The 25,973-nt window shown below is 44.9% G+C and overlaps 1 protein-coding gene across 2 annotated transcripts; it reads right to left on the reverse strand.

Annotated features, from left to right (window-relative positions):
* Window positions 1-573: 573 nt before the first annotated feature.
* Window positions 574-24,758, reverse strand: LOC143334006 (ubiquitin carboxyl-terminal hydrolase 22-like). 2 transcript variants are annotated; one of them, XM_076752463.1, is made up of 14 exons: window positions 24,273-24,752; window positions 23,342-23,374; window positions 11,998-12,130; window positions 10,252-10,365; window positions 10,055-10,156; window positions 8,226-8,392; window positions 6,387-6,546; window positions 5,766-5,871; window positions 4,412-4,570; window positions 3,084-3,210; window positions 2,155-2,246; window positions 1,577-1,639; window positions 951-1,100; window positions 574-867 (listed from the first exon to the last, which is right to left on the reverse strand). In XM_076752463.1, exons 1-14 carry the CDS (start codon window positions 24,390-24,392, stop codon window positions 825-827), a joined length of 1,569 nt encoding a protein of 522 aa, XP_076608578.1. In that variant the 5' UTR covers window positions 24,393-24,752; the 3' UTR covers window positions 574-824. The 2 variants fall into 2 exon arrangements, with proteins under 2 accessions (XP_076608578.1, XP_076608579.1); XM_076752464.1 differs by lacking the exon at window positions 23,342-23,374 and having other exon boundaries at window positions 24,273-24,758.
* Window positions 24,759-25,973: the final 1,215 nt, after the last annotated feature.

The following is a 25,973-nucleotide window of genomic DNA, read 5'->3' on the forward strand; positions in this document are numbered from 1 at the left end:
CTTAGTTTCCATGGCAGCACTTCCCCAGCAAACGGCAAAGGCGGCGTCTCTAAGCTCTCCCATGTTTCCTTTGCTCTTCAAAAATAGATGTTTACTAGATTCATACAGTATTTCATAACTAAAGTCACAAATGATAAGAATCGTAATCATACCTTTAAAAATGTTCTTGCAAAGTTCATAATACGTTGATTCTCTCTCTCTGTTTTTTTTTTTTTTGTTTTTTTTTGCATTCAGTCCCATATGCATATTGACAAACTTGTCTTCCATCGTGACGAAGTTAAATGCTTGGTCAGTTGAAACGAGAGCACCATGGGAGAGAAATTGAGGGTGTGTGTGTGTGTGTGTGTGTGTGTGAGAGAGAGAGGTGAGGGGCAGAATACTGTAAGATAAAAAAAAAAAAAAAAAATCCAGATGTGCCCAATCCACATGACAGTCGGTCACGCTCAGACTCTGCCCCTGCAGCAGGAAGGGGGGGGAACGGAGAGAGAGAGCGAGGGGTGTGGGGCCTCGTCCCTCTGCCCGAGCCTGGAACTGACGACGCCCGACTCTTCCTCCTCCTCTCCTCTTCATTCAGTTTTGTCAAGTAGATGCCAAGAAGAAGCTCAGTGCTTGTTTTTTTTTTTTTTGTTGTTGTTTTTTTTCCTCTTTTGAAAGGTTGCATGATTTCACACGTCTTTTTATTTTTGTCCTCCACAGCCGGAGGAGCAGACTGCTAAGTCAAAGAGTTTCAGGTAGGTTTGTGTGTTTGTGTCATCATCCTGTCCCCCAGTCCCTTGACTCTCTCATTAGAAGCAGTGGTTCTTCATGGTCAGTGGTCGCAAAGACTATTCGTACTCGAGGAACTGTTTATGGTAGAATAAGAGATACCTGAGGACGAAGAAAAACACGATTCAGGTTTCATACGGTTTAACTTTTCTGTAGTTCTGCTAATGTCTTGGTTCCAGTCTTACCCTTCGCTATCGAGTACATCCTTAATGCTGGCCTTGGTGATTATGGCGTCATCACATTTGAACCACTGGTCTTTGTGCTGGCGGATGAAGCTGGTGTAGTGGCCACTCTCTAATGTGCCTTGGTGGTTGACCACCGCGAACAAGGAATACCTGGAAATAAAAGGCAAAAGGGGGTGTGAATTTATCATCCTTCTGCTGTCTGACTTCACTTTAACACACGAATCTCATAAAACTGCATTATTCTCATCACACATGGGTGCCTTGGTCGTTCTTTCACGGTCGTTTTTGTGTATTCAAGGCCTCATCAAGGAGCACCGTGCATACCGACTGCCGCCTCTACTACAAGAAAACCTGTCAATGGCATTAAGACAGAGCAGTAAATTCCCAATAAATGTCCTGGAAAATGAAAGCTATTGTAACTGTCATGGATGAAGAAAACTAAGCAGCTTTTAATAGGCTACAAATTGATTTCATTTGGGGAAGTCACAGCCGGATGCTTCGGGTCATTAGCATGTGCTGCTGTGCCAGAAGAGACATTTCTACTATGATGTCAGTGCTGCTGAGAGGCGACGGTGCTAAATAAATAAATCGGTTTGCTGTGATCCATGTTTTCCAAGTGTACTCACTTATTGTCGTTGTTTAATACATCGACCGACTGTTGATACTGCCCGTTCATTCTGCTCTCTTTACTGCAGGAGACACAGAAAGAAAAACCAAGCTGTTAACATTTACAATGCTGCCTGCATGTGTAAACATGCTACACTGGCACATAAATCCACTAGGTGGCAGAATTATCCCATCGGTGAAAGCTGATATCTCTCCTGCCCCTACCTCTTAATGATCCCTCTGTCTCTGAACAGAGCTGAATGGATGCTACAGCCAGGGGTGGGGCAAGACTGCTGCCGCATGCTCTACTGACACTAGTATGTATTTATAGGGAGAATTTGCTGTTTTGGCATAGATGCAGATGTGCAAAAGATAGACACACTGTGAGCACACAGTGTTAGTGGTGGATCATACAATATGTACATATGCAAATATGAAAATAAGCCAGATATACAAACCAGTTAAATGAGCTACTACATGTTTTTTTTTATTTATTTTTTTTAAAGTCAGTTTATTTCTATCTGGATGTGAACACTGACGGGACAGGACTCACTACATGGGGCAGAGAAGCTAAGGGGACTTCTGGGTGGAGGCTTACCTGGATGCCATGAAGGGCGTCATATCCAACTCTAGAGGGAAGGAAACATATGTAGTGATCTTCCTCCGCAGTTTAGCAGAGTGCTCAAACCGCTGGGGATGGCCAGAGAGGGAGGATGAGAGAGGAGGGGGGAGGGGCAGAAAAACGGAGAGAGAGAGAGTGAGAGAGTGAGTGTGGGGGGGAGGGGTGAGGACACATATTTAGAAATAACAGGCGTCATCATTAATACATATGAAACACAACAGAGCTGGTGAAAAGTAAAAATACATGTTTTCCACCCCTGTCACACATTTACGCATTCGTAACGAGATAATAACAGGCCCGGATTGATCTGAGACAATCTTCTTTGCTGCCTGCTCCTATGAATATCATAAATACATTATGGGGCCTCCAATACTGTTCTGATAAATAAAACATGGACGACAGGAGGACTGTACAAGTCATTAAAATCATAGGTGTCCCGGGACACTGTGTGAAAGGGCTACACAGCAGGAAGTAATGCACCAACAACTGAACTGAATTATGAACACACCTACGCACGAGCCATATACCAGACAGCCAAGTCACTACAAAATCTGAACTTTGCCTCCGTCACACACAGCGAGCACAATGGATCATATATCGCAGCACATAGAAATATCTATATAGTGCGACAGGTAAGGATGCAGTCATGAAAATAACATCAAAATTAAATAAGATCAAACTGTAAAAAAAAAAAAAAGAATCTACATTTCGATGAATGTTTAAGCAGCATCACACAGGCCTGTTTACAAAATACTCGTGCGTAAGCCGTGTTGGAGTAAGGACTGACAGAATTAGATGTGTGAACGATAAAAGCTCAGATGACCCCTTAAATAACCAAAATGTCAGTCGGCGGCGAATAATGCAACAAGTGATAATTGGCGTCACGTCGACACTGGCTGACTCACTTTGAGATGGAAACATGCTACGATGGGGAGCTTCTTCATTGTCAGCTGTTTGGTGGACTCCTGGTAACTATGGCAACCGCCGCACTTGATTTTGGCACTGCTTCCTAGATGCTCGGGCCGCGTAAACCTGCAGCGAGAGGGTTGGGATGAAAGAGAGGAAGAGAGGGCGCGTGTGTGAGAGCAGAGGACATGTGTGCAAACAGGAAGTGAAAACCGAGGAAAAGAGGAAGAACACAATATGGTTCTGTGTTCCTGATCTCGCCTTTTGCGCCCCGTAGCACCTACTTGTAGCCCTACAGCCGTAGCCTGAAGTGAATCTAGACATGTATGACGGCTTGTGCATCAAGTCTGCCTGCAGAGCTTTGGTGCAGCCGCTCTGTACGTCAGCCCACCCAACCCAGGCAACAGCACCAACCAGTCCTGTACCTTTAAGAGACTTGCTGCAGCAACTAGGGGTGTGTGAGGAGCTGCAGTACAAAAAAAAAAAAAAAAGTAGGAAAGGAGGCGAGAGAAATAGAGGGGGAGGATGAGACGAATACGAGAGGTAGAGAGTGAGGGCACGGGGGAAAAGGAATTAGGTGGAGAGGGGAGGGAATGAAATAAGATAAGGAGAAAGGGAAAAGAAATTGCAAGAATGAAGAGGCAGTAGAGGAGATATGAGAGGTCACACCTGCTCTGCCAAGCAGCGATGGCTGGAGATAACAGGGTTGTTGTGCCCGAGCAGACACCACATGTGACCCCTCGTACAAGTGGAGGGATGAATGAAATTTATTTGAGTAAAAATCGTGACTACTGTGCATATCCCTGGAAACACCCGTTTTCACAATCTCGTGTTCGGCCTTTTAATATGTGAATATTTTGGGTTCGCACAAGACGTAAGCTTTTGTGCTTGTTTTTGTTGGGTTGAGTGTGGTGATTTGATGTGAAGGGTGGACACTTTGATTAGCGTGCGTCCTTTTGTGAGGCTTGATTTAACAGAACATGCAAAGAAAAAAAAAATAGTGTCAAACAAAAACAAAGCCTGGCTGACACCCCTAATGAAATTACAATAATAAAAAGTGGAGACTAGGGATACCCGTGAACTTGGAGATGTTATGAACGCGATTCAGTTGTAATCTAACAAAGTTTTAACACTATGACTGTTATTGTGCATCAGCATGAAGGAACATGACTAGTAGAAGTACTGCGCCTCTGATTTATACAGTTAAACCTTTCAAATCTAGATGGCTTAGTTGGTGGAGACAGATGTAAAAACGAAGGGAAAAGAAAAGCTGACAGGCAGAAAAAAAAGACAACCCGCCTGTTGTCAGCTGAGACCGGAGCCGTACCTGCGTAGGCAGTCTGTGAGCGTGGTGGACCCTGACAGGTGGCTCTCTCCGTTCACTGTGCTGCCATCCCCTCCAGGGCTGAGGGGCCAGAAGGGCGTGGACGAGCCAGGAAGGTCCAGACTGATGTCCCAGAATGGATCTATCGTTGTGGAAACCCCACTAGAGGAAAAAAAAAAAAAAAGAGAGAGAGGGAGACAAAGACGGGAGTTCGATTACTATCATTAATAAATAATGCGTGGTTGTGTGTAGGTTTGTGTGTCACTACGGGTCGTGATGAAAGGGTGATGACACTGCTGGCAATGCATGAGCTTAAATTCACACAGCCACTGAAGATTCTCATCATGTTTTTGTTGAAGCCTGCTGAAAGACTGAGTGTGTGCATGTGCATAATATCCACACTGTTCTTCCAGGTCCATTTGCAATTCAATGAAGTGTTACATCAGAGAAAATTGGCTTTACGGAAGGAATTTGTATTATGAGAGCCCCGTGTTTGCGATGGACTGCGGCCTGGGCCAAAATGGAGGCTTCTAGTGAAGAATACACAAGCATATATGTGCACAGGGGACGTGCTGCTGCACAGTTCCACTGCTGATTAGGTGAGTGGTGGTGCTGTAAAACCCGACGGCATCAGCAGGTGGCTATTAAGGAAAGGATGCACACATTTATGATGGTGGGAGGGCAACCCTGCAGTAACCAATATGGTACCATTTGTATTCAAAAAGCCTTGGGTTTGCATTTTCTGTTGCTTCAGGCTGTACCCGTATGTAATATCTAGTCAACAGGACTTTTGTAATAATTACAAAGGGGCTCAGTTTATGGCAGAATAATACACAAGACAGTATCACCAGCTCAGCAGTCTCTCTTCTCTGTCGAGGCAGGTAACAGTGCACTGAGCTGGGCTCGGCTCGCCCGTTAGCCCGGGTGAGGTGCTTTGCGGTTCAGTGCAGCGTGCTGGTGTTAATGTGACAGGACAGCTCTAGGGGGCAGGCAGACAACGCTTGGGCTGTAATGCTGTCTAGACAACCCCCCCTTACAGCAGCTCTGCAGGGACCGGGCCTTTAAATAAGAGCAGCGGAGAGGACACAACCAGTGGTTCAGCCGCCCCGGTCGGACAGGTGGTGTCCACATCGATCAGCCCAGCGGTGAGAGGCGACTACGGCACCGGAGGACAGAGGGATGATGGATGAATGGGTAAACATAGGAAAAAGGGGAGGAGGGGCGTGGGTGGCGATGTGAGGCTCCATCATCATGAATGGATAGCACACATCTCCGATGGGACTTTATTTTGCCCATTTTTCCTTTGCTTTACACTTTTCCTTTTACACTATTTAACGGCACAAAGACACAAACTTACTGGCAAACTTGACAGGTAACATCTGATTGCAGGCCCCCAGTGAAGATTTGGTCAATGATGCAGTTACAGTGGTTTGGATTGTTGGCCTTCTTCCCATTGTCGTCTCCTGCGGACCACAGAGAGCAGAAAGTATAAATACACGCACAGATAACACCAACAGCCTCTTTAGCACCTCTGAACGGCTCTGTCTGGCCCTCTCACTTTACCATTCCCCTGCAGCGGAGCCTCCCTCCCACTTCACAGCCCTCTGGATTCTCTACAGCTAATCTCAGCGAGCCTTACTGCAGGGTCTGTGGTCAGTCCGCTATTACACTGCAGCAGGGCCTATTGACATTCCTCACACTGCTTGCTTCCTGTCCCCTTGGTAACACACCATTGCCTGTCTCCTTCAGCATGTTTCCAGTGCGGTAAGGCACTGTGCACTGTGGGTAGATCGAAGGTGTAACTCCACAGAGCCAGATCAGAGACGGTGGGTGGTGCAGTCCCAGGCACACTGACACCGCTTCTTGATGCAATTCACCATTTAGTCTGACTTGAATACGCTGCAACCCTGGCCTGACAGAGAACTGAAGGGTGCATGTGCAAAAATATATCTTGAGTAAACCTATATATGTCGCTTACTGATGGTGTCCCCTTTGCAGTGCCTGTGCAGTACATCCAACGCTGCGATGAGGAACTCGTGGGCATCTTGCTGCTCGTAGCCCGCGAGGTGACGTGCGTGAGTCCACACCAGGTGCAGCAGCCGGAAGGGAATGTGGGGCGAACGGTGGCCCGAGTAGAACTGAGAGCGAGGAAGAAAGATGGGAGAGAAGAGGAAGACGGTGGTTAGCCTATTTTTCCAGGTGCTACTGGGTGCATTATATTCAATCTCCTCCTTGCCAGTCTCATGGCTGCATTGCTCACTGTCATCTATAATTCATCGCTGAACCATAACACAAATTTCCATCAGTCGAGGTGATTTTGTAACTTTTAACTCCCATCAGATATGAACGAATTCTCCATGTCACCAGACAGCGCCGGCTCTATCGATGGCGCCTCCATAAAGAGCAGAGGTGTGAGGCACACGGCAGAGAAAACATTGTGGCTGGAGAACAAAAGTGTTGCGCAGTCTTTTGGTTGCCATGGGAATTCAAGTGAGTGACAACCCGGGTCAGGGTCAGGAGATGCGGGTAACAAAGTAACAGAGCTGAGCGGAGCGCGAGAGTTAGCGAACGCAAACGTCTACTATGGAGTTCCAACCGGAGCTCGTTAATGCCAGAGAGGGGCTCTCGTTTCTCGACACGCAGACGTCGCGCACACCTCACTTTATTCTCCACAGGTCTCTCTGAAATCTGATTGAGCTGTGAGAGGGTAAAAACATGCCGCGCTGACGTCTCTTGAATCCTACAAACTCTGCTCCTTTTTGGCAGTTTGAAGGTGGCTGACAAACGAAAAGACGCTACTAGAGGAGGAGGAAACAGGGGAGAGAGAGAGAGAGGAAGGAGAGTGATGATCAAAGCAGGCCGCGCCTCTCACCTTCATATCTAAAAAGCTGTGTGTGTGTGTGTGTGTGAGAGAGAGAGAGAGTGTGTGTGTGTCTGCAGAGTCAGAAGACAGCTTTTTATGATGATATGGAGGCGGGTTAAAAAAGAAGGAAGGTGGGGGATGGAAGTCAGCAATGAAATTAGAGAGTTGGGGACAAGGCGTGGAGGTAGAAAGGCTTGGGAATGATACTCTGTGTGTGTTAGGGAGTGTTTAAATGAATTTTTCTCGCATGACTGACCCTGAATTTTCTGTCTCAAACACAGCTGAATACTCAATCAATGTCTGCCTCCCTGGGTGATAGAGGTGAGCGATTAGCTCCTTCATGTGTTACGCAGCTGAACAGTTCAGCCAACAGAGACAGGGCCGGGCTCCATTTGCCTGTTTTGGAGGGGGAGGAAGGGGGGGGTGATGACTCAACTCATTATAGCACCACTTGCCATCTGTGAGCCCATATATACTGGGAAGTGAGAGGGTGTAAGAAGGAAACAAAAAAAAGCGAGGCAGTGTGGGAGCGAACCAGGCAGAAATTACATAACATTCAGGGCCGATGAGTTTGTTAGATGTAAAATGCTAAACTTCTGTATCAAAGAGCCAGGGCAGGATAGAAAGGGCTGTGCAACATAATTCGCTTTGACTGATCAGGTTCAATAAATGTATAATTACCACATTCTGCTCATTCATTTGGACGTGGCTCTGTACATTCCTTTCAAGCAGGATTTCTCCCTCCTCTCTGCCTCCCTTTTTTGGACTCGACAAAAGAGCGCAACAGTGACTCAGCCCTCTGCAGTGGGTTACACTGCGAGGGAACATTCTGTATGATATGCTTTTAATAAAAAAAATTATGGCTCATTCTAAATTATAAGATCTTCTTTTCTCTGTGGGATTCAACCAACCTATGAATCAAGTTCACACGTGCAAAAAACCTGTGCATCATACCTCCTGAAAGAGCTGCGACATCTCACACACCAGACAGGAGTTTGATTGCATCTCGCACTTGTGTCTGTCGGAGAGAAAGAAGTCTCGCAGCAGTGGTGTGTGTGTTAGGGCCTGAACAATACAGTTCATGAAACATGTGTTGCCGAGGTTTATTAACCCTCGTAAACCTGCGGGACAAGAAGGAGAGACAAAGGAAAAGTGTGAGAACGACATGGCGATGAGGATTAATCATGATGTGATTCAAACCGCTGCCAGAGGAGGAAATCTGAATCACCACCAAAGAACTGACCTCATTGAGTTTTAGCTGTGGCCAACAATTAAAGCAAAATGGACTAAAGATATAATCAATAGGTGCGACACTTTTGTTAAACAACTTAGGTTTTGTTACCTTGTGCAGCTTAAATTTGCATGTCCTTGTGCATCCTTCTGTTATTTTGGCAATTATGTGCATTTCTTACATTGTATGTAGAGTACACAAGCATAACGCCCAGATGAGCGTATGTATGTCTGTATATGTATATTTAAGTGCATTCGGGCCACCCCCATAATTGCCAAATAAACAAAATGTTCAGTCTCTTCGCTGGTTGTTCCAACACACTTAGAATCATTAACATCACTGCTTTTGCTGTGCCATATATGTCATATTTAAAATAATGAACCTAACATCATAAAGGTGCAATGACTAATCCATTAATGGCTTGACTAATGACTAAAATGACAAAAATCACTAGTTGGGGCAGCCCTACAGTATATGTATGTGTCAGTATATGGGTATGTACATATACTTTTTTTTATGCTTTTTCTCAGATGGTAACAAAAATACAGTATGTTATATCATCCAAGCATCTGAAGACATCACCCTCAGGCTTCAGGAAATTGAAATGGGCATTTTTACCATTTTTGGACATTTTATAAAGCAAAGTATTAATGTATTAATAATAAAAAATAATAGACAGCTTAAGTGATAATGTAAGTATTTGGTAGTTGCAGCCCTATGAAACCACACATATACCCTGTAATCTGGACACTGTAATATGCCTGTACAGATAGTCAACACTGGCACTTTCAGATTCTTTGTGTGTGTGTGTGTGTGTGTGTGTGTGTGGCTGGAAAGTTAACAACATGGTGTTGGGGCGGGTCTGCCAGCAAAACCATGTGTACCCTGGAGCAGCCCCTGAATCTGTGAATGGATTCATTTAGAGAGAGAAAGTACAGTCCTCCAGTGACGGCCAGTAGAACAGGTGAGACACAGCCAGGTATTGGGTCTAATCCAATTGAGCAAGGTTTGGTTGTGGAAGAGAGTGCCCAGCTAGAGCACTAACACTTCAGACTGGTCCTGGTGTGCAAACACACAAACACACACACAGTCTACTGGCCAATGAGGGCTACCGACCAAGCTCTTGAAACATACAAGGGGGTGAATGATGGCAGAGGGAAAGATAAAAAAATCAGCTAAAGTACTGTAAAAAAAAAAAATCAGAGACTCAATAGAGATAGCAGGAAGAAACCAAAGCAACAGATGACTGAGAAAACAGTACAGAGGGAAAACAAGCTGTGGGGAGACACGGAGACAAATTAAGACCCACTGTGGTGTGCATCTATCAGAGAGGGAACACTGTGTTCTGCCCCTCGCAGTGCTCTGCCTGTGGGGCTGCCCGGTCCTGCTGACCTTGGGTATCACACTTAAATGGAAGAGTGACCCCAAGTACACTTAAGCCATAGGCCCATGTTGAGACACGCAAACAGCTATAAAGAATCCCCACATCACGCACACACACTGTCTTGGGATGAAAAGCTGTGCAGCCTGAACAGTGCGGTCTGTTGCCCACCTATGGTACAGTTTGTAGTGATTTTCCTCCGCTTTGGATTGTGTCGTAATAATTCTAGCTCCCTCTTGGTCGGCTCCCACGTCGTGTATTTCTCTCCTATGCCTGTGGATACAGTGAGACATAAACGTGACGGCACTGAGATACCAGCCGCTTCGAGAGCAGCATTGAGTTCTCTGACAGAAAACAGAATTATATACCTTGCAATTTCCAGGCTTTCCTCTGTTCCTCTTTGGCAATCTGCTCCATGTCTTTATCGTATATGTAGTCTTGACACACAAAACAATATATTCCACCGTATAATAAGTCTATCGCTGGAAGCAGGAGGGAGGGAGAGAGAGAGGGAGAGAGAGAGAGATTGAACCATAATTACAAATAGATTTTTCCACCACAGTAACACACATTGGGTTTTATTTTACAGTCCGACCTCGCTGGCACAGTCAGTCTGAAGACAAGTGCTTTCTCCGCCCTGCGTTTTCCACTCACCGCAATATGTTTCCCTCTCATTGCCTCCGCTGACCAATTATAAGAGATGTGAGGTGAGCAATGGTGGAATGGGTGTATTTGTCTCCACCTGGGCTTTCAACCAACACACCATCCTCTTCCATCCTCCAACTCCACGGCAACAATACCTCAGCTCTGTTGCCGTGACAACCTATTTTTAGCTTCACCGGACATTTTTCTGTTTTTGGTGCTACCCACACCGACAAAGTGAGCTAATACATCATGTAGAAAGCCTGACTGGTGTATTTTCTGCTGTCATGTTTTGCATGTGTGTGAGATAAGAGAAGGTCATGCAAAGAAAGAATCATGTCATTATATTAATTTGAAAAAACATGATCATCTTTCCTTTCTCTGGTAAACCATGGTCACATTTTCGGACTGCGCGCTGAATAGGATGCTCCTGTCTGGACAACAGCAACCGGGTTAAGGGAGAAAAATGAGAGCAACACAAGTAGTGGCAAGAGGCAGCCGATATAGACTAAGAGTGCCGCACAAGGCACGGCCAGGAATTCATAAATCATGCTCACTTGAGTGAAGGAGGACAGCAAAGACTAAGAGGACGGGGAGGTGCAAGAAAAGCAGAAGGCGTGTAAGGTGTCCTTATGATGAGTGAGAGCGAGGAAAAAGGACAGGACAAAGGTACGAAAGGAGTCCCGAAGGGTGGGGTTGTTAGGAAAAGGAGATGTAAAAGGAGCCCTGAGAAGGAAGCTTGCTATCTAGCAGACAGGGGAGTTTGGATTAATTTGATTAGAAGTGGAGAAGAACAGAGCGCCGGTGTCAGAGAGGCTCCTGTGGAAAGCTCAAAGCTAATTAACACTGTAGCCGTGCACTTGGGTCGGGTGTGTGTGTGTGTGTGTGTGTGTGTGTAACCAAACTGTTGAAATGCATTAAATCAATTAAAGCCATTCAGACAACTACCCAGCAACCCTGCCATCTCCCCTGTTTCCGTATTTAGTTGTCCTCGTCAGAGTAATATCAAAATCTTGCTCATTAGTGTCATTGTCTTATTTTGCTTAATTAGCATGTACGGCTGAAGCCAAGGCTTTCTGGTGGCTGTGGATTAGCGATGTCGACCCCTCCCTTGCTGCTGTACAAAGGGGAGTGTACTAACTTAAATCCATGACATTTGACTGGATAAGGCGCTCCCACCAGAATGGTAATGTGCTGCGGTTAGAGAGAGGTTCAGCTCCCTGTCTGCTCAGAGGAGGAAGCTGCCCAAAGTAATGCTGTAATCCTTCACTGATAATAGCTGATGCTGCAGTGGGCCACAAGGGTGCATGTGAATGCGAGGACTGACGTGATGGGACTGAGCCTTTGGACGTAGGGAAAGACAACACACTGAGATTATCGATCATTTTAGCTCTGTTGTGTGAGATTTCATTTCTATTTGTTAATTCAGATTTGCCCCAGAAAGATTTCTTAAACAGCTGTGAGTGACTTACCTAAATTGTGCCTCTTGTTTTTCGCGTGCTCGTGGATGTGTTTCTTCGTAAAACAGCCGAAAAAGACGCAGTAGAGACAAGAGTGGAGTCGGTTCAGATGGGCGCCACACATGTGACAGATGCACGACTTGGCCTGGAGAGAAAGGACCCAAGGAAAGGAAGAAAGGGGGTTCAGGATGGGGGGGGGGGATGGAGAGCAAAAAAGAAGAGGATGGGTCAGTATGGTGAGAAAATCCTCTTCAGCAGGCCAGAGCCGGAGCAATGATGTAGAGTGGCGTAGGCAGACAGAGAGAACTCCCTGCCAGCTGAATTAGATTTCTATCTTCCAGTCAGTCACACAAACACGTCGGAGGACACGGTGCTTGAATAGACCTGATACGAAGACGGGCTAAAGATTTGCTGGGCCTGTTGACAAATCCAATGCAGTTGAATAACAACATATTTCTACACTGAATCTTTCACTCTCTAACACATGCAGGGCATGATGGGATTTAATGCTTGGCAGGCACACTAGAGAAGGCAAGCAGGATCTGTCTGAAGCACACACTGACAGCGGCTGGAGTTTGTGTGATTGGCTTGACTACGACACCCGGAGGTAACCTGGAGAAAATTAACATTAGAATGGCCTGACATCTCCGGCAAACCTGCAAAAGTGAGGCCCCCGGGGGGGCTGCACAGGAGCACAGGTGGTTACTCTGTATACATGAAAACATTTTACAACAACCATGAAAGAGGGGAGCCAAGAAAAGGGTTGTTAGTCCGTGAACTGAGAAAAGAGCGGGAAAATGTTGGACATGGTGAACGCTGACCAACATTCTGGGAAGAAACATGACACAGATGCTGTGTGTGAGCGCACATGTACATGAGTCTTAGTAAGTGCATTCTGAAGGCCTGAAGACCACAGCTGTACATACAATTATACAGCTGCATGGCTGTGAACAGGCTGCTGAACCTGGAGCCTCAACTGTGGTGGAGCAGTCTGAGGTGACACCGTCCAAACATGGCCAATATGATCGTAGAGAGAGTGGTGCCCGGCGCAAGCATCTGAAGGTGCGCTGAGGTAGCATGGGGAATTAATTTCACTTCTAATCCTCTTAAAAATGCAGAGCATGCAGATTGTATACTAAAATGCAATGAATTGGGTCATTTAAAAAATTTAAAAAAGAGTGTATTAGTAAACGCAAAATCATTTTGCAGCAATACACTCAATGCTTTCAAGGAATAGTTCTGGTGCTAATGTGACAGAAAGCGCTGCAGAAAAGTAGTCTGCACGCCCACTTTGAGAGGGAGAAATTGAATAAGAGAGGAAAGACTGAGCGATCTAATCAAAGCCTTTCGGGTTGCTGACCTGCCGCAATGACTCACACACTTACAGAGAGGAGATACGGGGAAAGGAGGTATGAAGCAAAGGTGAAGAGAAGGAAAATGAGAAATAAAATATTGGCTGGAGAGCTTTGCCATTTCTTGGTTTCTGGTACACTGTGTGAATTTAGCTCTGAAGGCAGAGCCACACACTCCTACACACCTAGCTGAAGCTATTGGACATGAACTCAACGGCCTTGTACTGGCCTTGTCTGCCTATTGTGGTCTTTTGACTAGAGATACAATAGTATAACCTGACACCATCTGAACAACATTTAAGTGTATTGTTGCATGAAATAAAATAGGTTGAACCAGTCAGTTTCACTTCCTTCTCCCCGGATGACACGTCACACAGAACAATGGGATGACTACACAACTCAAACTAATATCACTTATGTGGGAATAACTCACGAAATATCTCACTAAATAGCTCACAGGATGATTCGAACTGTCAGCGTCCAAGGCCACAACATGTTTAATCTTATTATGAAGATTTGTTTGGGGGCTTGTGGTTCCCACAACAACCAACGCAAATGCTAATATAACAAAGGATTTTCAGTATACTGTGCGCTCTAATACAGTTGGGAGTGGGCATTCAGTATAAAAGGATAATGGTCTTAAATGTGCATAAATGCTTTGTGTTCGAATAAACTGTGTGAATCCACATGCATTGCCATCAGTCTTGGTGTTACAACATCTGGCTGTGGGAAACAAAAAAAAAATCAGAAACAATTCATAATGTTTTTCACCATGACTGGTTTGCTGGAGCAAATCTTTACTCTCAAAAAGGTCTACAGCTTGTTGTAAGCACATCTTCTTAAGGTGGCTTGATAAACTACTGAGGAACTCCATGTGCATTTCCTGAGATTAAAAAAAAAACATATCAGTTGTACCGTATTTTCCCTGTGAGATAAGAAAATGTTGGGATGGAAGAGATCTCTATCTCCGCAAAACTGGGAGAGCTCATCTGTGGGAGTGGGCGGAAATGGTTGGAAATTCTGCACGAGGTGGGTGTGAGATTGAAATAACAGTCCCATGCAGAGTTCGATGCGTATGGACGAGTTGACAGAAGGTACAGAGGTAATCCAATGTTAATTTCCTTGTGTCACGGTATGCAGGGGATATGGGTGGTACACACAACACCAGACATATGCTACTACGCACCGCCGCAGAGATAGGACGCAAAACTCACAGTCAGGCCTGTGTTTTGGCTGGGCATTAGGAGGCGTGGGCTAAATTGTGATGACATTGCAGGAGAGGGGATATTCAGGGTTGGAGACCCTAAGCTCTGTTTTTATTCATATTGGTGTGTTAGCCAGCCAGCTCTGAATGGGTGTGTGAGGGACGAGCGGCAGCACCAAATCAGGGAGGGGTTGCTTTTCCTAGAGTATGGTGAGAAGTGAACACCAAGAGCAAGACAGACATCTACAGCAGCTTCATTAAAGTTTGAAGGCAGAGCTTGTGTCATTGACGTGCTAAGAGAAAAGAAGGACACAGAGGAGGTAAAAAAGGGATAGTGTGAAGCAGGACTTGTTTTTCCAGAGCCTGAATTAAACCGTACGTGTCCTACATTATGTGGAAACACAGGTGAGCTCCACCGAATTCCTGAGTATGTGTTTCAGTTGCCTATCCTTCCTGAGCAATGACGTAGTTCATCCCCCACTCTTCCTCCACTGCACCAGAGCCCCAAGTCAAAAACAAGAAACCCTGCCAATGCCACGCCTTGCCCTCCTCCTCACCCTCCCCCTACCTCAACACCCCTTTAGCGGGGCAGAAAATCTATCTCTGCTCCAGCCCTCCCTCGGCTTCTCTATGCTCTCCCCCTCTCACCGGGGTTCACGGGCCGTCTATTCCTCAGTGTCAGCAGTCCTGCGTCTCTCCGTGCCCGCGGCTTTTAATGTTCTATTAGATCAGCTATTGATCAGCCGCTGGCTCATATGACTGGAACAAGTGTGGGACAGGTAGCAAAGCTCACGTTCGCGCTGCACTGGGCTACATCTCCCATCTGGGATGCGCTCGTCGAAGCGAGTTAGGCTGAGCTCCGTGGCAGGGGAATGACCTGCTAATGTACAAAGCTGTTGATTGACGGAAGAGCAGTCACAGAAAGGCATTAGCCAGATGAATAGATCTCCAATACATCTTAAACGTAGATAAAATAGCATTACATGTTTGTGGGTCTACTGAGTCTGTGAGCGGCTGTCAAGCTAACAATGAGTCACATCCAACAACTACAGGATGAATCCTCAAATGCTCTAGATGCAGCTGCTGTATACATGTAATGATCCATGTCTCACACTCAGCCTCTCTATCTCTCCCTGCATTATTCCTCCCTCAGCATTTAGGTTAATGCATTCATATATTCAAACAGAGCCAGTAATGTGATGAGCTGTAACTGAGCAGGAGAGAGAATGACGACGATTATGATGTGGGCAAAGGTCTGGCTCTACTGAGCACGCTTCTGCTGCTGCAAAGAACAGTCCGGGGAGGGGAAGGGAGGGGAGAGAGAGTCAATACAGAGCGGAGAGTAAAGCTATATGAGAGCAGTGACTCACCATGCTGCCTAACGCTCATAAGCCTGAGCATGCTCCCTTTGACACACATGTTCATACATACATACACAATCAACAATGGCTGACATGCACGTATGCATAAAAAGACAATTAGATTTTCTCCACAAGTACATAACACACACACACACACACACACACACACACAGACATTTTCTGTGGGGACTCAGACACACATACAGTACACATAGTCCTTTCTGATTCTATATTTAATGTGAACAAGCAGAGGGAGGCTGGGGAAGGAGACTGATGGTGATGCTCCAGAACCGTGCTGCCGACTGACCCCGTGGGGCTGCAGCCTGTCAGTGCCTTGGCAGGATGATGTTGTTACCCTCTCCTCTCCCTCCCTCCCTCCCTCCCTCCACACTATCTCCACATGACAATGCCTGGCCTGCAAAATGCAGTCTCAGTAAGCAGCCCCAGAGACACACGCAATACGAATCTCACTCTATTCTCTTTTCGCTTCCATCCTCCATCGGCTCATTGTAACCTCTGTTGACAATGACATGCTGCGTGGTCTCTGCGTGAGAACGTATTCCCACCTCATCCAAATGAATCCGAGCAGAGGGAGAGATGAGGGATTGTCGAGTGTGTAGTTTGGCCTCATACTGTCACACACTGCTATAAGGACATTATAGCTAAACCCTGAGCCACAAGCCAATGGAGACTAGTTTCTTGCCATCTCCAGGAAAGCGACATAAAATGTGGATGGAGTGGAACTAAACAGATATCCACGGAGTAGCTTTGATGCCACGATCAAAAATGTAGTCCGATGCTTGTCGGTGGAGTTTGAGGAAGTTGTGTAAGTTGGTGTGATAAAGCAGGGTCTGCACCACATAGGATGCACGTGTAAATCTGATTATGATGACTCCATTAGGAAGAGATAGACTGTTCATTCTTGTTTTCCAGAGATCAGGTGGAGGAGAAAAAAAAAAGAGGTTGTGTAAGGGTTTCCCCTCACAAAAGTACAGTGAAAAATGATGATATTATGGTGAGGAAGAATCATTTGGTTCCAGAAGCGTCTACCCTTTTCCATACACACATGAACAGAGCAGCACTCGCAGAATACACATCAGACACACGTGCTTAGAAAACTGCCACCGAGAGGAGTCACGGATAGTCAAACCCCTTCACACAAGAGCACCAAGCCAATATTTATTCCACTCATCAGTGTGTAGACTGACCAAGGCCGCAAAAATAAAATAAAAATCAAGTAAAACATTGACAAACATGTATGGCAAGAGGGAGGATCGTGCAGACGGCAGTGTGTTTGTGTGTGTCTGCACAGATGGTTAACAGTCTAGCTGCAGCTAAACAAAAGGCTGGGTGATCATTTGTCAAACCTTGCAGCTACCAGATGCCCACAACCACACAGCTCCACTGAAGAAAATACGCACGCGCACACGCACACACACACGCGCACACACACACACACACACACACACACACACACACACACACACACACCGAAGAGGGACCACTGATGTGACTGATGCCCATAGCACAGAGCTTCTGAATGGTCCCCTCGGACTCTCATCAGATCACAAGTTGATTTCTTCTTTATCCCCACGGCACCAATCAGGATCCACAGAGCCTTCAGTGTTACCTCCAGGAAAATCTATGAGCACTACCTACAGAATAGAGGCACAGTGGGGCTATTAGTGCACTACCGAGTCTTTAAAGGAAGTATATATAGCGCAGACCTAAGCAATAAATTATCTTGCAAAGGTCTAATGCCACAATCTTCACCTTTTTCACAAGGACAGAGAACCATTTCCACACAAAACACCTTGAGTCCCTTGAAAAGCTGTCACTGGGGCCCAAGGTTTTAACAATGGGGAATAATTGAGTGTCCGCACTCGAAGAGATTGATTGCCTCTTGGTTTTGGGCTTGGCCGGCCCCTGGAGAGTGATTGACAGCTCATTAGCCAGATGGTGGTACTAAGGGAGGGCTGGACAGCAGCCTCATTGGCTGGCTTGGGCCATGACCAGCATGCTTTGTAGCAGTGATGTCTGTCCAGAGCCTGTTGGACAGTCAAATGAGAGGGGAGCTGGATGCAGCTTACAAAGAGATGAGCTCAATCAAAACGCTAAGTCATGCTTGTCCTCAGTCACACACACACACACACACACACACACACACTTTCAAATTTAAAACTAACCCTTACCGATCCTCATAAGTTTACAAGGTCACTGTATATACTATATTAAACAAATGCTTGGGGTTTTTCTTGCCATGCTAATGTATTTTTCATGAGTCTTCTCTCGCTTACTGCTCTAGAGGCAAAGTTTAACTGCTACACTTTCCAACCTTATGCATCATCCCACCACATTGTTTACCACCAATTTCACTTATGTGCCTAATGTCACGTTGAATCTTCTTGATCAGGATTGCTCTCTAGTGGAAGACTGCTAAAGCATTAAAAAAAGACCAAACTCTCAGTTATGGCAAAAAAAAAACCAGCACCTCCGACCTGAAATAAACAGGAAAGACAAAAACACTGTGGCAGAGCACATCCAGCACAGTCAGCACAATGATGAAGACTCCAAAGTCCATTAAAGCACTTTCATATTGTTTAATAAGATGCAGATTGTCTATGGGAGGATGGATTCTCTGACGCTGAAAAATTGGGGAGGCAATAGCATGCGAAAGGGATACCACAAGGTGACACACACCAGGCCAACAATTACTCTGAGAGGAGGTTGCAGACCTTGTGCCATTTGTTTAGTCTGAGTCACTGAGCCACAGTGACTGACAGACAGAAAACCACATTAGAAAAGACCTGGGAGTGACAGAGAGCACACAGACATGGAAGAAATGAAGCTGGATGGGGGCCAGAAACCAACATCTGACATCACCAAACCCGCTGAGTGTTGTCTATGAGGCAGAGAGATGAGGGAAAAGGACAGGACGGGAGAAGGGAGAAATGAGAGGATTAAAGGCTGGGCGATGAATTTCACAGGATCAAAAAATGCAGATGCAAACCTCTGTGGATAGAAAATTACATTTTGGTATGACACTGGAACGGCGCAATGAATAGTTTAGTGTAATTTAAAAAAATCCTGACAACTACAGTATTATAATTATCAAAAGATTGCACAGCGCAAACATTTATTTGTGTAAATTTAATGGGATAATCAAGAGGCAATGAGAAATGTGGGCTGAAGTAGGTTTGCAAATAAGGAAAAAAAAAAAAGTGAGAGCGAGGAAAACGAGGAAGAAAAAAGCGTGGGAGTGAGCGCAGAAGAGGAACAAGCAAGGGCTACGAAGACGTCGGAGGAATAGATCCTGATGCTACAAACGTATGCTGATGAGTCAGTGAGCAGGCCTGTGATGTGATGGGAGACTGATCTGACAAAGAGATCTGCTCACAGCACAGGAATCAGCCGCTCTCTGGGATTGGCTGTGCCCCAGTGCATATTGCGTGTGTTTGTTTGTGTGTGTGTGTGTGTGTGTGTGTGTTTGTGTGATGTGAAAGAACAGGAGGGAGAAAAGAGTGACAGAAGGAAGTAAATGTGTCACCCTTGAAAATATATCCATTCTCCAAGCAGTGAAATTCCCAGCAACATCTCGCCAGCGACTCCTCTCTCATCTTCCCTCATCACACGCACAAACTTGTAAGGGGTTGGGTGGGGTAGGGGTGGGGGTTATGGTTCCTCTGATCATATATGATTTATCAAAACTAGAGGATAAAAAAAAAAAAAAGTTGAGTTAAGTCAGCTCTCTAATCACGACCCTTACCCCTTTAATCAAAGTGACAGCGAATTCTTCAAAGCAGTTATGGCTGTAAAATTCTGCCAACCCCACCCAGCCTGCTTTCATCTCGTCCAATTTCACTCAACATAAGATAATAGCTCCGGTTTAACTGCATGGCAGGTTCCTTCATGGCTGTAGTGTTTTAGTAGGCGTAAAGCCTTCTCTTACAGATAAATTAAGTAAATAGAGTCTATCCTGCTGGATGAAGCAGCACACAAAAATAAATAACCATGACCTTCATGAATATTCACACCACCCCTCCACCACCCTAGCCATTCACAAACTATAAATAATGAATATGAGTGGAGTTTGGCCTCAAGAAGAATGCATTCAACGGTTAAAAGCAAGGGCAGGTTTCTATCTACGAGCCGTGCCGACATCCTTCTGTACAATGGTGCTCGGCAATCTGGTGGAACACGAATCTCAATTAAGAGAAGAAACATAAGAAATCTGTTCAGACAAAAGCACGCTAAGGCTCCGGCGCCGTACTCAAGCAATCGCTCGCTAACAGATTAAAGTCACAGGGTTCAAAGTCAAGACCTGGGAAGGCAGAGGGGGAAGTAGATCAGAAATATAGTTCCTCCTCTGAAATGGAGCTGATTTTTGTTACATGACACGAACTGACAGTGGGTGCTGGCCCTCTGGCTATGTGGCGTGGCCAATCAGAACCTCTCTGCTCACTGACAGCCCTTGACATGTAGCACACCTCGACCAGAAGAGAATATAATGAAGCTCAGATGCACAAAAGAAAATCTTGATTTCATATCCATTAACATCAAAGTGAAAAATCCATTTCACACTTGTTTATTCTTGCCATCTCCCTGAGTGGGACATCTTTACTACGCTGCTAAATTTGCACTTAATTGGTTTCTCTCTGGAGATTTTCTAATTATTTAGATGTAGTTAGTCTTTGCGCATATAGGACAATTAAGACGTGTACACAACAGGACAACAGAATTGAGACCCAAAGGACTCCACAACAATATCAAATTTGTCACCACGTTAAATCCATAATTATTAGCTGAGACTTGTGTGCCAATTCCAGAGAACCCTCTCTTATACACTGTGTTAGTGTAAATCTACATCCTCATCCCAAGCTAATGGGGCATTTCATCTAGGACCAACATGCCAGAAGAATTATCATCCTAATGTTTCCTAATAAAGGATAACAGCTCCCAAGCCACACTGGGCTGTGACGTCATCTCTGCAACTGGTTATCTGTGGCATTCATTCAGCCATTTGTTACCCATGTGGGTTGCAGATCGTGCATGCAGAGCAGGTGACAGATTTTCCACCAATGCTCCTGCACATTGCCTGGGAATTGATTTTAGCCTGAGGTAGAGAGGATGACAGCTTGCAGGTAGGCTGCTGAGGACAGACTACATGGGGGGAGAGAAAAAGAGGAGGTGAAAAACAGCAATTCAGGATGAAAGGCACTGGCTAATGAAACCAAGTTTGAATACAATGTCAAAACACATCTCTTCTATCCCTCAGTCTCTGAATGTTAATGTCTCTCAACTCCCCTCAATGCAAAACGTGCCTCTTCTGCCGGTGCCTGCCTTGTATTTGCCACTATTGTAAGACAAATAAGCAGTAAGCAGTGTAGTGATAAGCGCTTGTTTTATCAACCATGCTAACGTCCAGAGTGCCCATCAATAAACATTTTGACATAGCAAGGATAGATGCAGAATTTGTGCACAGTAGGTATTTTTGTTCCACAATGTTAAAAGCACCTAGTCCTCTACCTGATCATTCAGTGCTGAACAAAAACCAAGACTGCCGCAGCTCAGGAGAATGCAGTGCCTGCCTGTGTACCACTGGAGTAGCACTACACCTGCTCTGCATGTCAGATTAGTTAGGCGGTAAAGAGCCTCAGTGACGGGGGTGTGAGACACAACACTCATACTCCCAAACAGCCATCCTGGAGTGCAATTAGGCAGCAGAGAGAACACTTCATTCAGGAGCCACTGCTGTCTCCTTTCTCTCCGTATCAGTCACCGGTCCAATCAGTGTCCGGGAGCAGATGGGCAGAGCAGAACCTCTAAGTGCACACCTTAACAGATGTTAGACAGCTGTTTAACTAACAAAATCATTTGCAAAGCTTTAAAGGATGGCTCTCTTGAGCAAAACTGACTCAACAACTGTATTTATTAACACAGCAGCATGACCGCTTTCTAGGAACAATCCTTCAGAGCACAGAAAATGCAAAATATATACAGCTGCATTTCTAACATAGAAGAAAAAAAAGAGGCTTGCCCTTCTGTTTTCACTTGCATCACAGACAAAAATACACCTAGAAAGTTATTATATATCTAATATTCCACTATCAGATACAGTGCCGGCATTATAAAGAAAATTTTCAACAACAGAATGGCCTTGTTATGTAAGATTACTTCAAGATTCCAAGGCCACCGGTGGATTGTGACGCAGTGGCATGTGAGAGGAACTGGGTGCTGCTCATTTGTAATGAAAAAACAAAAACTGCACTGACAGATGACATGGACTGATGGAGGTCAGAGCATTTAAAAAATACAATTAAATCAAGTCTGAAACTGCTAATGACAGCTTTAAAGTGTGCAGAAATCTGCTCACGATAGAACAACCTGAATGGTTTCAATAAAAAAAAAAAATGCCTTTGAATGCCATCTAACCTTGACGACTATGACAGCTAGCGGGCTTCACATGTGGAGGACTGGTATTCATGCACAATGTCACCAAGTGCATGGCATGGTAGAAAAACAGGGAGGGGAAATTTCACCGTACTCCTCAAATATGTCACGGTGTTTCTCTGAACATGGCAGAGACAAAAGGAGCTTTTGTCAGGGGTAAATCTTAGGTGAAAAGCGATGGTTGCTCTTGACACACTGGCTGTGGAGGACATCAACTTGGCAACAGCAGCAGTGATGTGAGGTTGGCGGAGATGGTGCTGAGACAGTGAGGCTTTCAAATCGATACAGGAATGGCCCCCCCTCGAAAGTGGCCAAATTTGCAGGAGCCAAACACGCCTAGGTGGTTAAGCAGAACACTGTGAAATGCTTAAGAAGTGAGCAGCCCGTGACCAAGTCTCGTTTCCATGACAGACTGACAGGGCTCACGTTGATTGCAGTCCTGTCAGGCAGAGTGTGAAAAAGAAACTAGACAGTCCAAATTAACATTCAGAAAATGCTGTTAATATTGTTGCAGCGTCATCCACGACGCTGCCTGTTAACCTTTCAGGACTGACTGCATTTTCAGATGCTCTTGTACTTTTTAATCGTGGTGTAAAGAAGCATTAATAAAGACAATGTGAAAGCGGTGCTCAAACCAAAGCATGTCACCACAACTCTGTATAAACAAAAGGGTCATCGTCCATTTTGCACTAGTTATTTGCTTTGACATGCCCGCAATGTAACTGAGCTATGCTTTTGGCTGTGCAGCTCACAGTCCGCCCTCTCACCCAGTAATCTTACTGGCTGTCCAGTGTATCACAGCAGATACAAGGATGGGGCTGAATTCTTCCACCATACAGGTTTACATCTAATATTCAGTCCATTAAATGAAAAGGCACTGATGCACATAGGTAGGTGAGCAAGAGAAGAGAAAGCAAGCCAGCTCTTATTCATCTGAACTAACTACAGTATGTCAGTGTAGATGAGGAGGGGAATAAGCATCAACTCACCAGCTCTGTCCATCCTCCATCACTCTGAAGCACCTATTTTATCAAAACGACATAGAAATGTAGGACATATATAAGAGAAGCATGGATTTCTTGAGAACAGTCAAGCAACCTACAAATTGTTGCTAATCCACAGTGAAACTGAAGCTTCTAGGTTTTTCAAAATGAACATCATGGCACAAAACAAGTTTATGTTGACAGAAAAGGAGGAGAAAAGGTGGGAAAGTGAGAGAAACTGCAACACAGTCCAATGATGACATCACATTGTAGGGAGCTATTCGGAGCTGTGTAGGCCGAGCAGGTGTGGGATGAGCCCAAGAAGAAATTGGCAATAAAGTAATCAGCTGACGTCCCAGTATCCAAACTCGTGATTGACTGGCCAGTGCAGGAAAAAAACACTGGCCTGGCACCTGTGATGCCCACGAGAGAACCGCTAATCTGTGGACCCAGTGTGTGCGTGTGGAGAGACACAATGGGTCCATTTGGTGTGGTGATGTTAGCCCATGGCCACAACTCACCTAAAACCCAAGTTTAGCCATCCAGCTAACTGCTAAGCATCTACCAAAGAGAACCGCACAGCTAACACAGCCGACTGACTCACGACAGGAAGGTTGAATAGTCATTGCTTGAACTAAATACGTTGAAATTAAATGTTGCAGTTAAGACTGCAAAGAAGCAACCAGTCTCCGCAGTTCACCGAGCAGGGTCCTGCTAGCTAACTTACCGGTGATAACCTAGCTGGCTAACCCTATTGCTGGTGACACTGCTGCTGCAAGAGTACACTTTCACTAAGACCGTGAATTTGTTCAACCCGTTCAGTGACTGTGCTTCTTGTGGGACATCATTTGCACTCCACTTCTGTGTCTGTCTGTGCCACATAGCAATTATTTCACTCTTGTTTCTGAAGCTAACGTTACAGTTCCTGTGTTTTTACCTTGCGTCTCCTCGTCTCAGCAGTACCACTCCAAACAAAGCATTGGTATATGACTCGAAGATTTTGTTTCCAATTATCCACCTTATAACCGTTCACATGGGAGCACCCGGCCGGACTCATGACAGACAAAACATTCAGTTTGGGTTTTTAGGTGACAATGAAAAGTCTCCTGGATGATTAACTTAGCTAGCTAGCTAGCTAGCACGAACTGTCTGTCCAGAAATGGTTTCCGTTTGGAAATGGGACAATCGATGTAGTATCCAAAATGCTCCTCGGGCATCTGACAAACACGGTCTTTGATGAACTAGCAACAAATCTGTTCATGTAGTCAACTAGCAGAATTATCACTTCACTAAAATTTCTGTTCCCCTTGCTGTTTTGACAGTTGCCTTTTCCTTTAACGTTAGCTCCACTTCCACTCTCACGATTAGTTAGCTTTCTTTCTCTAGTTAGCCTGCTAACATTCAACTACAGCTTCACAAAGCCCGCCCAGCGTACATCGTGATTTGCCAACACAAAGACGTTACGTCACTACGTTGGTTTTAGAGCACGTTTGGTGCGCTTGGTTTGTAACTCAGTGTGTTCCGTTTAGCTGAATTTGGGGATTTTATCCACGGGATGCATCGATGACGTTGCCTGGACAAAAAAAACTCATGTTCAGGGTAGTTTGAAATTTATAACCGATCCAAAATATTGTAACATTTTTTTTTAAATGGTGCAAAGCTGTACATTTTCTGAAACAATTGTCAACAGGAATCCAATTGTTGTTGCCCTAACTTTATGTCAATCATTGTTGAAGGACAGTTTTGACAGATTTTTCCTCTTTCTCATGGGTGCAAGTATTTGTCACTCATCACATTTGCAAAAGTGTCAGTGCATGACTGTATTTGATTGAGTGACATCTAAAGTGGAAACTAGATTAATTTGAAAATCAGCAGAAAAAAAGCACTGTACTACACTTGATGGTATACTTCCTAAAAGTTCAACGCTTTCAGTATCACTAATTAAAGCCTGCCACCTAGTGGTAATATGGTGCGTGTGCGTTGTCAATGATAGAAAGCGGACCACACTGAATTTCAAAGCACGGATGGATGCTCATACAAGCTTTTCTCACACATCGCACTCTATTGGGACCTCAGTTTTTGTGTTGAATGTAATTATGTACATTTACTTAAGTTCTGTACTTAAGTACAAATCTAAGGTACTTGCACTTTATTTGAGTATTTCCATTTTATACATTTTATTATGTCCACTCCTCTACATCTTAGTGGATACTTTTTATTCCACTACAGTGTGACATCTTTGATTAAAAGTTATGTTTCAGAGTAAAATTTTTCATAACTTTCCTGTCCAGTGAAACCCACGTTTCTCCAGAACTCTTGAGTTTGTGATAAATTGAAAGTTTGAGTGTTCCTTTGTGAGTTGAGAAAATTCTCCATCTTGCGCTAAATAAACCGTGAGTGAAAACACTCTTGGATTAGCTGGAAAACTGTTTGTCACAAAGCTGAAAACGGGGCTGTTTCGGAGCCCGTGACACCCTGACTTTTTCAACATATGAGGTTCTTGTAGGACAGCAACACTAAAAACATAAGATGATCTTATAGAATATGATGCACTGCTGTAGATTCAACTGCCCAACAGTTACTGTTAGTGCAACCTTGAACACCTACAGCAGTAAAATGCAATATACACAAGAATGCA

Source organism: Chaetodon auriga, chromosome 16 (assembly GCF_051107435.1).
Source record: "Chaetodon auriga isolate fChaAug3 chromosome 16, fChaAug3.hap1, whole genome shotgun sequence".
Lineage (NCBI taxonomy): Eukaryota > Metazoa > Chordata > Actinopteri > Chaetodontiformes > Chaetodontidae > Chaetodon > Chaetodon auriga.